This window comes from Paramisgurnus dabryanus, chromosome 22, assembly GCF_030506205.2.
Source record: "Paramisgurnus dabryanus chromosome 22, PD_genome_1.1, whole genome shotgun sequence".
In the NCBI taxonomy this organism is placed as follows: domain Eukaryota; kingdom Metazoa; phylum Chordata; class Actinopteri; order Cypriniformes; family Cobitidae; genus Paramisgurnus; species Paramisgurnus dabryanus.
The window spans coordinates 6,048,674-6,062,625 of record NC_133358.1 but is presented as its reverse complement, the minus strand read 5'-3'; the positions used below and the strand labels follow the sequence as shown (position 1 = coordinate 6,062,625).

General features: G+C 44.4%; 1 protein-coding gene across 1 annotated transcript in view; it reads left to right on the top strand.

Moving 5' to 3' along the window:
- Positions 1–13,952, top strand: part of LOC135785307 (NXPE family member 3-like) — a 114,518-nt gene that overhangs the window by 99,482 nt on the left and 1,084 nt on the right. The window contains exons 7-8 of the mRNA XM_073813195.1: positions 6,623–6,826; positions 10,456–10,796. Coding sequence (XP_073669296.1) covers positions 6,623–6,826; positions 10,456–10,796 — 545 coding nt within the window. The remainder of the gene's footprint in view (positions 1–6,622; positions 6,827–10,455; positions 10,797–13,952) is intronic.

Here is a 13,952-nt window from a genome sequence, read left to right as displayed (position 1 = left end):
AGTGAGAGGCTGACAGTGGATGCTCCGCAACATCAGACTGCCAGGGGCAGCGGAGGAAAGTCAATCAAACCATTATGCATTTTGACTGGATGGCCTTCCATACTGACAGTTATTGTGTAGCGTCAGTCGGAGGCTGCAAGCCGGCGTGCAAGTCTGTTCTCTGTGCTTCCCCTGATGAGGAAAGAACACGAGAGGAGACAGGCTCGACACAAACACTGTAAAACCTAATGAACGTGTTAGGTGTCGCCCAACCAGCAGCTCTGCAGATGTCTGTCAGCGAGGAACCACGAGCGAGTGCCCAAGATGAGGCAACACTTCTAGTAGAGTGAGCTCTCAATTTAAATGGACAAGGAATGCCCTGCAGATTATAAGCAAGGGTGATAGTATCAACTATCCAATGAGACATCCTCTGCTTAGTGACAGCTTTTCCTCTCTGCTGACCACCGTAACAAACAAAGAGCTGGTCTGAGGTCTTGAGGCTTCGTGTGCGATCCACGTAGAGGAGCAGTGCTCGTACGGGACATAATAAAGCCATTGTTAGGTCTGCGTCCTCCGGGGGCAGAGCTTGCAAGCTCACCACCTGATCTCTGAAGGGAGTGGTGGGAACTTTGGGCACGTAGCCTGGTCTGGGTCTGAGTGTTACTGAGTGTTACGCTCGAGACAACAGGACCAAACTGAAGGCACGAATCGTCGATGGAGAATGCATGGAGGTCACCTACCCTCTTAACGGAGGCCAATGCGAGCAGGGTCAGAGTTTTCATTGACAAAAACTTCAGACTCACAGACTGCAAAGGCTCGAACGGGGGTCCCTGAAGGGCTTTCAGCACCATGGACAGGTCCCAAGGAGGAATAGAGGGATGACGCGAAGGATGCAGCCTTCGTGCACCTCTTAGAATCTAATAATTAAATCGTGCTGGCCAACCGATCTGCCGTATATTAAAGAGTGATGTGCAGATATCGTGGCAACGTCAACTTTAATGGTGAAGGGTGACAGCCTACCATCCAACCTGTGTTGAAGGTATGTAAGCACGACATTAATAGGGCATTTGGGGGGTCCTCGCGTTGCAAAGAGCACCAATCGACGAAAAGGTTCCATTTAAGCGCGTACGCGTGTCTAGTAGACGGCGCTTGCGCTGCGGCGATGGTGTTAGATACCGCTTGCGATAAATCACCTAAACCCTGCACGCGCTCAAAGACCATACATGGAGATCCCAAAGGTGGGGGTGCGGGTGCCATAATGTGCCCCCTCCTTGAGAAAGAAGGTCCTTCCTCAGTGGAATTCGCCAGGGGGGGGGCTGTCGCGAGGAGCATCAGTTCTGGAAACCAATTCCTGGTCGTCCAGTAAGGCGCGACCAGTAGAAGGCTCTCCTCGTCCTGCCTGACCTTGCACAGTGTCTGTGCGATTAAGCTCACTGGAGGGAATGCGTATTTGCGCATCCCCCGCGGCCAGCTGTGTGCCAACGCATCCACGCCGATGCTGCCCTCAGTTAGTGAATAAAAAGGGCAACAATGGGTATCGTCCGGTGACGCAAACAGATCTCTCTGCGCACGACCGAACTTCTTCCAAATTAGCTGGACCGTCTGGGGGTGGAGTCACCATTCGCCGGGGCGCGCAGCTCGGGAAAGCACGTCTGCCGCTGTGTTGAGCGAATCCGGAATGTGAATGGCATGAAGGGACCTCAGATGCTTCTGACTCCAAAGGAGGAGATGACGAGCGAGATCCAACAGGTGACGAGGGCGCAAAACCACCTTGACGGTTGATATATGCAACAGTCGCAATGTTGTTGGTGCGAACTAATACATCCTTCCTTCGCAGCTCCCATAGCAAAGCGTACGAGTCGCAGATGCCCACAGCTCGCGGCAGTTGGGGTGCTATGCACACCCCTGAGACTGCAAGCCCGTCATACGTGGCTGCTCACCCCGTGCTGGGGGCATCGTATGTGATACAGAATGCCAGGAGACCTGTCTCAGGGGCATATCTGCCCTCAGAACGCTGGGTCTGACCACGGGGTGAAATTAAAAAGACAGGCAGGTGTAATGGTTACACGGTGTATGCAAGTGCGCCACGCTCTCCTCGGGACTCGATCGTAAAGCCAACGCTGAAGCGGTCTCATATGGAGCAGCCCGAGCATTGTCACAGCTGCGGCAGCTGCCATATGCCCAGGAGCTTCTGAAATTGTTCAGAGGGACCGCGTTCTTCCCTCGAAATAAATCGAGGCAAGTCAGAATTGTATGGATTTGCGCTTCTGTTAAACACGCAGATAAATTGATCAAGTCTATTTCCACACCGAGAAAAAAGAACCCTCTGCACGGGGCAAAGTTACTCTTTTCCCAGTTGACCTGAAGACTTAAACAACGAGATGCCGAAGCATTAAATCTCAGTGTTCGCGCAGCGTCTTCCGAGAACGAGCTATTATAAGCCGACGTAAATATAAGCAGAATGCGAACAACGCTCTCTCTCGGGGGTTTTAATGCCGTGTCTAGCACTTTCATGGAGACATGGGGAGAGAGAGACAGCTCGAATGGAGGTACTTAGTATTGATATGCCCTCCCCACGAACGCAGAGCGAAGAAACGGCCTGTGGCGAGGGGAGATGGACACATGAAGTACACGTCTAAAGGTGCAAGGCTGCAAACCGATCTGAACATTGAAATACGTGCTTCGGCGTTATCATCTTGAAGGATCTCATTTGGAGAGCCGGACGTGTAAATCCAAGACCGGTCGAAACCCGCCGCGTATTTTGGGTACTATGAGATAAAGGCTGGAAAACCCTATCATCATCTCGGTAAGAGGGACCGGCTCGATACGTCCTTCGCCAGCAGGACATAGACTTCTGCACGCAGTACATGTGCATCGGACGGTATCACTGTAGTGAAACGAATGCCCGAGAATTTGGGGGTGTGCAGGTTGAATTGTATATCGTAACCTGGACGGATTGTGCATACAACCCAACGAGACGGGCTGGTGAGCTGAAGCCAAGCCCCCAGGGACCGTACGAGGGGAATTAACGGGGCTACCGAAGTACCAGCGGTGGGGCAGTGGAGCGGGACAGGTGTGACTGCCAGTGCGTGTGCCCTGAGCACGAACATCTACAGTGTGTGTGTGTGTGTGTGTGTGTGTGTGTGTGTGTGTGTGTGTGTGTGTGTGTGTGTGTGTGTGTGTGTGTGTGTGTGTGTGACACTGACCTGAGCCCGCTGAGGGTGATGGTCGTCTGGTCTCCTGAGCGGAGAGCGCAGACTCCGGTGAGGGTGATGGTCGTCCGGTCTCCCCAATGGAGAGCGCAGACTCCGAAAAACACCTGCTGGCAATAGAAGAGGAGGAGGGTGAGCTGGTGTGTGCCCGCTCACGGTTCTCTTGATCCTCAGGAGATCTGGAGAGGGAAGAGGAATGCACTCTTAATGTGGTTTTGTGGGTACCGGCTGGACAGCCGTTGGAACAAAATGAAACCAAAGATTTTCCACCCGGCCCTCTTCCGGGGGAGGGAGCGGTGCCGTCTCCCGAAGAGTGATCCTCTCCAACTCCGGGTCGCCCGACTCGGGGCTGCTTGAACCTCCGTTTGCCACGGGTAGCGGGCTGAGCGGGCGGGGCGAGCTGTTGACGACCGGTTCCCTTGTGCTGCCGAGATGGGGTCCGAGGAGGAGGAACGGAGGTGGCAGCCGCAGGATGCCCTCGGCGAGAGGCAGACTGAGGAGCCGGCGTTGGTGGACCAGGGCAGCTCTCCTCCGCCGGGGCACGATCTAAGAGATCGCCTCAGTCTGCGTTGTGGAAACTCCCGGACTCGTCGAAGAGGCCGGTCTGTGAGACAGGGGCATTCAGAAAGTTATTCTTGTCTGCGTCCGTCGCGTCAGCCAGACATAGCCAAAGGTGGCATTCTTGGACCACTGTGGTGGACATCGCACGATCGAGGGTTGTGGCCTCCCTCGTGCCGATCTCAAGACGTGCACAGCCCCGTGGCGTGCAAGGGACGGCATGCAACAGATGCCGCCTCTCCACAGGCTCGGACTCCAAGCCCGCGAAGGAAGGGTCGACCGGTCCTTCCAGGATACAGCGGGGGCCGGACACAGTTGCATTGCTTCACGACCCAAAAGGAAGCTGACATAACCCTTAGCGGCTCCATCAGCGAGGGAGTTGAGGGGTGAAGGCAGAACGGCCGTAGACGGCCGAGAATTCCATCGAGTCAGCCCTTTGTGGCCACGGGAAAGGCACAGGAGGTGAGGACCGAGAGGCCTGAGCAGCTCCGAAGTACCAATCATGCAGGCGGGACGGTTCGGGCGGAGGGGGGTTAACCCCTCCAACTCTACAGCTTCCGCCACTCGAGCGGGCACGGCCGCTATCTCCGGGACGACTCCGCCTCGGAGGGAAAAAGGGGGGGCTCCCCTCTGATGCTGCAGAAGTGACGGGACCAGAAGGAGGTCCAATGGATTCGGCAGAAATCGTAGAACACGACTCTGCAGTCTCCATCAGGATCTCAACTGGAGGACGAGGAGGCTGGGAGGCGGAGGACGCATTCCCCGACCTGCTCAGCGTAGTGATGCGCAGAGCGTCCTGCGAGCGCTTTGCTGCCGCACCATGGCGGCATTCAGCACTGCAAGGGCGGGGGCATCGTTCCCGTAGAAACGACAGTCGCAATCCAAAAGGGTTATGCTCTCACAGAGAGAACAAGAACCCTCCACGAATGGTGCCTCGGGTGCTCGATGCCCAAGCACGAAAACAGAGCTTGTGACCGTCACTGGAACCCCTGTACTTCTGCACACCTGGTGGGGCGGCGCCAGCATTATGCAAATATCTCAATGCCAAGTTCATTGGCGTTTTAGTAGTAAACGAAGCAGATTGGTCTCTCTAAGCGAGTTCCCAATTCGAAGGTCACGACATGACGTCGTAGTGACCGACTGAAAGGGAACTTAATATATTAGGGTATAAAATGGTATTTTGCTATGATGACATGAACTGGGATAAGATTTTCAATTTAAACCGCCAGCATTAATTGTGTTTATTACACATTACCCTATTCAGGCATTTAGGGCAAAGAACGTACCCATTTATTTATTATATGATATAAACACAGCATACAAAACAGCCACAACTTAACTTAAAATATTCCAAGTGTACCGAGTTCAAACGATCAATTTATTTGAAGAAAAGATGCAAAAGTGATGACAATCCGCTGTAGTAATCGGATCCGGACGTACACTGATTCAAAAACTGCTGCCCGAAGAAGCGATGATGCATCATCTATGATTGTAAAAAGGCATTGGCTCTCATGTAGAGCTGCACAATTTTGTATAAAATGAGAATCAGGATTCTTTTGCTTAAAACAAAGATCATGATTCTCTCATGATTCTCAAGAACTTTGTTAATTTTAAAGACGTACAACCCCTGAACATTAGTTTCACATGAGTTTTTACGGTAAATACACAGCAGTAAGTGCCCATAGACTTCCATAGTAGGAAAAAAACATTTTGGAAGTATTGTGATAAATGACTAAGAAAATGTTTTGATAAATGATGGTAAGCACACAGTTGACGTTAAATTCCATCATATTTTTTATTCCTACTATGGAAGTCTATGGTCACTTACTGCTGTTTGTTAACCATCATTTCTCAAAATAAATACATACCGGTTTAGAACAACATGAGGATGAGTAAATGATGACCAGATTTTTCATTTTAAAGTGAACTATCCCTTAAGAATGTGACCGACTACGTTATGCTGGTTTATGTTTGAATGAGATCTGACTGTTCGTTCCTCGTATAAAGTAATCATATGGCTTCAGTTCGCAAGGTTTGCAAAGCGAATGGTTTGTAATGCTTTTATACTGTTTTATGCAATAAATATCTGACTGTACTTTTATAAATATTTGACTGTTCTTTTACTTACCTGTTGTGTTTTATATGGTTGAGAAGTGGTTGGGTTTAGGGTAAGGGTAGTGTTTAGCTGCTCCAAAATATCTTTAAGACCATAAATGTTTATGAAACTATTTCTACATTTACAAATGCATGAAATTAAATGTGTCTAATCTGATGTATAATTCAAAAACCTTAAAATGTAACAACAGGTTGTATAAGATACTGCCGCTAAAGGACACTAAATACCTTAATACGTCACTTTACGTCGTAATAAGGTGCTTGCACAAATGACCTATGAGGTCGTTATTTTTTGGAGGACTGTCTCAATTTGAGAAACAACAGCAATATAGTAAATGTAAATGTCTTCAGGACACTCCAAATGTCTGACAAAAGTTGAGATTAGTTATTTATTTAACACTTTTAAGGCATTTTTGAAGCTTGAGGGATTTTCTGTTTATACTAATGGTTTTCTGGCATGGGAGTGGTGGTAACTCCCATACAATAAAACTCAAAACATCACTTAAAAAAAAAATCTGTGTTTGAGTTCTGAGAAACAAATGACATTGGGGGTCAAACAAATTTTAACTTGATATCTTTAATATTGACTGAGTATGATAATGTCAAAGATTGAAATCATAGTGAAATTATTGTAAAAAAAATCAAACTTTGATGCTCTCAGAATTAGATTTTAATACTTTAGCCTGTTTTTTTACTGGCATGGTCACATATGTATATTTAGTATCCATCATTTAAATACAATGCTGTCTCTTCTTTAGGCACAACAGAAAGATGCAGATCTGGTCTGACCACACCAGTTCCTGCAGGGTTTTATTTTAAGGATGTCTGGAAGTCCTTTGTGTGTAACACTCAAAGTTTTAGTTCACCACAAATGATGAATTGTCTTCAAAACAAGCAAATTTACTTATTGGGAGACTCTACCACAAGGCAGTGGTTTGAGTTTTTTCAAAGAAAAATACCAGGCAAGTAATTGAATGACATCACATCATTCACTACAATTTAATTTCTAAATACCTACAAATCAATTTCTCTTGCACTTTTACATATTTTAATTGTTGCAAAGCAGCTTTACAAGAAAATAAATTTTCAAAAAAAAAAAAAAATAGTACAGAAATGTATAAATAAAAATTATTTAATTTTGATGGGTTAAGAGTTGTAAATGAAGGTACAAAATTTGTCACTGGGGCAGTACCTCTTCAAAAAGTACACTTTTGTATCTGAAAGGTACATATTGGTACATACATTTTAAAAAGGTATCATCACAACTTTTGTATATTTCTTTCTGAGAGTGCAGTGATCGGAGAATGATAACTACTATGGACAAATCACTCATAGCTTGAATTGGAATAAACAATGTCCACACTACACTGTCAGAAATAAAGGTACAAAACTGTACCTTTTCTGTCACTGGGGCTGTACCCTTTCAAAAAGTACAGCTTTGCACCTAAGGATTTCATTTTAGTACCTCAGAAGTATATTCTGGGACCAAAGAGAGCTTATTCGTACCTCAAAAAAAAATATTAGTATCTCAAAGGTACATAATGGTACTAAATGTTTACATATCTGTACCTAATGGTCCATACAATTACTTTTTTAAAGGGTGCTGCCCCACTGACAGCTAGGGTACATATTTTGACTTTTTTCTAAAAATGTAGGTCCTTAAGGTACGGTAATCTACCCAAAATTGTATTCTGTTTTGTAGTCCTGTAAAGGTATCAAACGGAAACTTAGGGTACAGCCCCAGTGACAGAAAAGGTACAGTTTTGTACCTTTATTTCTGACAGTGTACAATATCCTTTGCATAATGATGTTTATTTAATGGATAATTCGCAGGTTTACAAAGTTAAACTGCAGGATAATATAATGGCTATGGCTATGTTTATGGCTATGGTAAGAGCTCCTCGCCGAGGGCTATTACGGCTTCAATCATTCCTCCATCGAGGCAGTTTAAATTAACCCTCCATAAGCAGCCTGTCTCACCCCCTCAGCCCGTTTCCCTAGGTGAAAAACATAGACCACGTGGCCCTGAGAAGGGCGACCTGGAGATGGAGGGGATCGCTCTTGGGGGGATGGTGAAGGACATCCACCTGAAGGATTTGTACTTTCATGTATCGATTTTCCCAGACATATGCCGTTTCTCCACATTGTGTTTGAGGGGTGGGCATATCAGTACAAAGTCTTACCATTCAGGCTTTCTCTCTCTCTCCCTGTGTCTTCCTGAAAGTAGCAAAGGAGGCTTTAAAACCCCTGAAAGAGAAGGGTGTGCGTCTTGCATAGATATACAACTGTCTCTTAATAGCTCAATCACCCAAGGAGATTGTGGCACAGCAGTGCTCACCGTGTAACCATTACACCTGCGTGCAATCTTACTTATGAGTCAGGTCTCCAGGCATGCAATAGTTTGCACACATGCGGCTTGTGGATTCAGGTGTCTGGACGACACCCCAGCTGCATTGGCACATAAATTGCAAAGAACTGTGGGCTCTATATCTTACGCTCGTCCGTTTAAGCAACAAGTTATGGGGCAAAGACATATTAGTAAACATAGACAACACTGCAACTGTTGCATACATCATTCCCCAAAGCAGTTTATGCTCTCGTCACCTGTCCCATATTGCACTTCATCTCCTCCTCTAGAGTCAGATAAATGGATGCACTGGCACACAGCTGGCCGCAGGGTCTGCACAAATTCACATTTCCCAGTGAGCCTTATCGAACAGACACTGTGCAGAGTCAGGGAGGACAAGGAGAGCATTCTATTAGTTGCGCTGTATTGGACAACCAGGGGTTGGTTTCCAGAACTCACGCTCCTCACGACAGCACCTGCCTGGTGGAGGAAGGATCCTTTTTCTGAAGAAGGGGGCACATTATGGCACTATATCTCAGTGCACAGATAGTGTTAGCTACCGCTTGCGATAAATCACTTAGAACCTCCGCGTCCATTCCAGAGACGACACATGGAGGTTCTAATTGATTTACTACAAGCAGTATCTAACACTATCTCTGCAGTGCAAGCACCGTCCACAAGACAGGCGTAAGCGCTGAAATGAAAGCTGTTTGTTGACCGGTGTTCTTCTCAAAAAGAAAACTCTCGAGAATGCCTGATTAGCGTTGTGCTTTTGTATCTCCAGCATCGCTGTGATATTTGCTCACCACACGCCTGTAAACTGTAGATTTGTGGGTCAGCACGACCTGTTCATTAGATTTCTCAGAGGTGCACAAAGACGAAATCATTTGCCCCCTCCCTCTGTTCCTCCTTGGGACCTGTCCATGGTGCTGAAAGCCCTCCAGGGTTGTCCCTTCAAGCCTCTGCATACCGTGAGTATTACGTTTCTTGCCATGAAATCTTTAACGTTCCTTGCATTGGCCCCTGTGAAAAGTATAGGGGATCTCCATGCATTTTTGGTTGATGATTCGTGCCTTCAGTTTGGACCTGATGTATCCAGTGTAACACTGAGATCCAGGCCTGGCTACGTACTCAAAGTTCCCACCACTCCTTTCAGAGACCAGGTGGTAAACTTGCAAGCGCTGCCTTTAAAGGAGGCAGACCCAGCCATGGCTATGTTATGTCCTGAATGTGCACTAAGTGTGTACGTGGACCGAACTCAAGCCTTAGAACTTCAGACCAGGTCTTTGTCTGTTAAGGTGGTCAGCAGAAAGGGTAAGCTGTCACCAAGCAGATGATGTCCCATTGGATTGTGGACACCATCGCCCTTGCTTATCGTTTGTAGGGCATCCCATGCCCTTTTAATTTGAGAGCTTACTCTACAAAAAGTGTGGCATCATCTTGGGCATTAGCTTGTGGTTCCTTGCTGACAGACATCTGTAGAGCTGCTAACTGGGCGACACCTAACACGTTCACTAGATTCTACATTGTTCTTATCGAGGCAATATCCTCTCAAGTTCTCTCCTCAAGCAGACGCTACACTGTAGTGTCAATATGGAATGCTGAAATGGTCAAAGCATCACAAAAAAATTTTTCACACTCCTCCATCGTCTTGGTGGCTCATGCCACGGAGCATCGACTGTCAGCCTCTCACTAGATGTATTCTCTGAAAACCTTTGTTAGGCTAGGCGCCTCCATTGTGTCCCCTACACAGGGTTCCTATGTGTGTAGTCTGTGGGGTTAATCCTACTAGTTCATGTTTTTCATTAGCAGAGCCTGCTCTGCATCTGTCATACCATGTAGTGTTCAGAGATTCTATATGAGCAACCTGTCAGTTGTTTCATATTTTTCATGCCACCCAGTGTAACCTCCTTAGGGGATGGCTTCCGCAGCGTTCTTAGTTCCGCCCAGGCTAGTTCTCTTCCCAGTTTGCCTCGTTAAATACTCGCGTGATGGGGCGACCCCAGCATATGCAAATACCTGCATGCTAAGTTCTTTGGCGTTTTACTAGTTTCTCAAAGTAGATTGGTCCCGCGAAGCATGTTCCCAATATGTCTGTCACGATGTGATGTCTCCGTTCTCTTCTTTCAGGAAACAAGGGTTACATCGGTTACATGTTTTGAATGCCTTTATATCAGGAAAAATGTATATATGTTACAAAAATAAGAAAAACAAATGTTTAATTTGACTAACTTATCTTTTTAGGTCTGACAAAAATGAATCTTCATGTTCATCCCCTAAATGGCCCCTTGATGGCTGTGGAGTTGAAAAATAATATCATTATTCACTGGAAGCCACATGGTTTGCCTCTGCAATTTCGTAAAATGCCAGCTGCCGATGCGCATTATCTCAGCAATGAAATTGATTCTATAACAGGTGGTCCTCATGTGGTTGTTGTCTTCACAATATTTGCCCACCTGGTTGTTCACCCTATAACGTTTTATGTACATAAAGTGGCCGGAATTCGTCAAGCTGTGGTTGCGCTATTGAAGCGTGCACCACAGACCACTGTCATTATCAAGTCTGGCAACACCGGACGCACAAAGGTAAAGTACACTGCATGAGTTTCTTAGCCATTTGCTCTTTTAAAATCAAACCCACCCTGTGCATTACTGTTTGCATGGTACTGTATGACTGAAGATAAATTGTTTTTAAATTATCCTTTTAATTTCCTGTTCAATTATATTATGAAGTAACTACTAAATAGAAGCAGTAGCACAGACCTTAGTTTTCTTTTCTTACAGTAGCTTGACTCTTCAGAAAACCCCTCTATTAATAACCTCATAAACTAATTTATAAAGGAAAAAGTGAATGATGATGCAGGGTGTAATTTTTAAGCTGAGTTTTCCCAAGCGCTGTTAATTGACAGTAGGCTTGCGATAGGCTACTTTCTTAAAGGCAGCAACTATTACCCAGAAGTTTTTAATGCAAATTTCGACTGTAAGTTACAGTTTTAATTTGAAAAGAGTTCGTAACTGTTAGAATGTGACCCTTTTTTACAGTTCCTTTAAGAACATTCAGAAAATAATTTTTTTAACAGTTTCAAAATTATTGATGGTAATATTTCTCTAACATTTGCATAAATTGTTTTATTAATGTAGTTCAGGAGGAGCACGTCAAATGAACCACTTAAGTACCTCCAGCTGTCTATAATCAGTAATCAACAAAAACTCTAGTACCACCAGCTGTCCACAATCAGTAATCATCATATCTACCCAATCAGCACAAAGGCAAGCCATATATAAGTCACAGTTTAACTTTCCAAAGATCCTCTGCAGTCTTCAGAATCCCTCCACCACCCAGTCTCCTCTCACTCACCAGGTTATTTCCTAAACCTGGGGGGGTACTCTGCGTTCGGGCCCATTTTCGAGCTCAGAGCCCTCTCCCCGGACAGCACGCCAAATACATTTACTAATTTAATCTATCCAACTTATTTGTAAGTGTGAACTCATGAACCAAAACAGTTCTTAAAAATACAAGCATTCAGAACGTTTCAGAATGGCAGATTGAAATGTCACTTTGTTCCTCTAATATTCCCGAGAAGAAACATTCTTAAAAAGGGCAATTTGACATTTTAAAAGTTTTCATAGATAAATATAAATGTAAGCAAAATGTTTTAACCCTTATAAGTCAATCTTACCCCCAAGCGACTTCTTTAGTTAAAAAACATGGTTCCCTTCATCTCAGTAAAATAAGATTTTGTGACTTTTCTAGACTGTCAAAAACCTGGGCTTGATTCGGTCGTTCTAAAGATGTGTAAAAAATTACCAAAAGAGGCCTTTTGGGGGTAAAAATGACCCCAATTGAAACTGAATGAGAAATGCAAAACATATATTTTTTTCTTTTTATTTGTCAAAATAAAATCAATGCATCTAAAATAAATCTGAAAATTTCAACACAGAAAAGTAGGCCTGGTACTAGAGCACAATTTCAATATAGAAAACACATGCTCAATCACACGCACACATAAAGGTGCGACTGCCACAGAAATTTTTTTTATTCTGAATTTGGCAAAAAACAACCACAGATGCAAAACAAAGATGTAAATTGGTGGGCTCCAATGCTCACACAGGCGTGCACACACGTGTTGGCATATGTGGTTTACATATGTGGACACAATGCATTTTCTACTGTACAAACTGTTTTATTCTATTCCCCTTACCTACCCCAGTCCCTAACAATGTCACAAAAATGTTTTTTTTTCTCTGGCATTTTGTCAAAATTTCTATTTGAAATAATATTTATTTTTAATGTCCTTTCTAATGTTTATATATACATAAATTCACAAAATGTTTCACTAAAGTAGTGATTTGAGCAGTTGACCACATTCAGTGACATTTATTGGTAAGAACAGTCATGTCAGCTAAAATAGGGTAAATAAACAAAGCCGCTCAAAAGTCAGCTTGCAAAGGATTTGAACTTATACATTAGCTGCACACTGCGAACACATTTAGCCATATGAAGGCGCCTTGATGATTTTCCCAAGTGGTTGATATCCTCAGGGCAAAATATGATGTTGACTCAAGGACAACATTTTTGTAAATAAAATCTAAACCTACCCCAAACCCCAACCAGAACTGAATCCTAAAATTAGAGGAAATATAAGTGAAGAATAATCTTATAGAAGCAGCCAATCCTGGTTGTAAGATTAAACTTGAAACCAACTGTAAACTTATTTCTGAAATCTGATTGAAATTTACAGTGCTTTAAGTGGGCCGGAACGCGCCGGTACTCAGTACCGCCACTTCTAAATATAGCTCTTGAGCGTACCACCACCTCTCCATGCGCCCAGAACGTGCTTTTGGCGTACCGGAACGCTCATTTGCACATCTGTTTAATTTAATCCTTTGGCTGCGCTCACAATGTACGCTTCCTAATTCGTCCCACCGAGAGCAGAGACTACATTACCCATACACCCATGAGTTTACAAGTTAAAAGCCAATGCGCCGCTTTTGCTGCTGTCAGTCAGGTCTGGGGAGTTGTGTGTTTGTGAAACGCGCAACCATAGCTGCTCAGTTAAAATTAAAATACAATAAACATTTAATATGCCCTCCTTGTTTTAGACTCTGAGTAGTAAAAGAACAAGGTCAGAATCAGAGGACTCGCTGCCTGACATCCCACCAAGCCAGAATGATATCACTGCAGGTCAGACGCAAAGCTTTATCCAATACCCTTTTGTAGGTACTGTACGTGATAATCTCCGCTGTCAATTTGGTTCCTCTCGACGCAACTTCGGATTTTCTCAGGGGATGTGCAGGGTACAAACATTCTTGAAATTGTAATAGACATTTAGTTTAATTGCTAAACTACAAGTGAACGAGATTTCAATGAATTTGAACGACACGCAAAGTAGTTTTACCACCCGCAAAATGGAAAACAGTGGGCAAAATAAAGTGATGACTTTCGAGTTTCAAATGGCCAGTATTTTGTTATTCTTGAACCCATAGATCATGGTCTTGGTGTCATTTTAAAGTTTTTTTTAAGCTCTTTCTATCTGAACAACTAGTTTTAGCATTTAACCATGCTGAAAAAATTACTCACATATCTACCTTTTGCACATTTTATTTATTTTCAATAATAGCTCTTTCTACAGTAGCTCATTCTATTTTTTCAAAATCCTTTTGCACATTTTATTTATGTTCAGTAGCTCTTTCTAGCTCAAGCAAATCCACAAACTTATAAAAGGATTTATTATTTTTTAC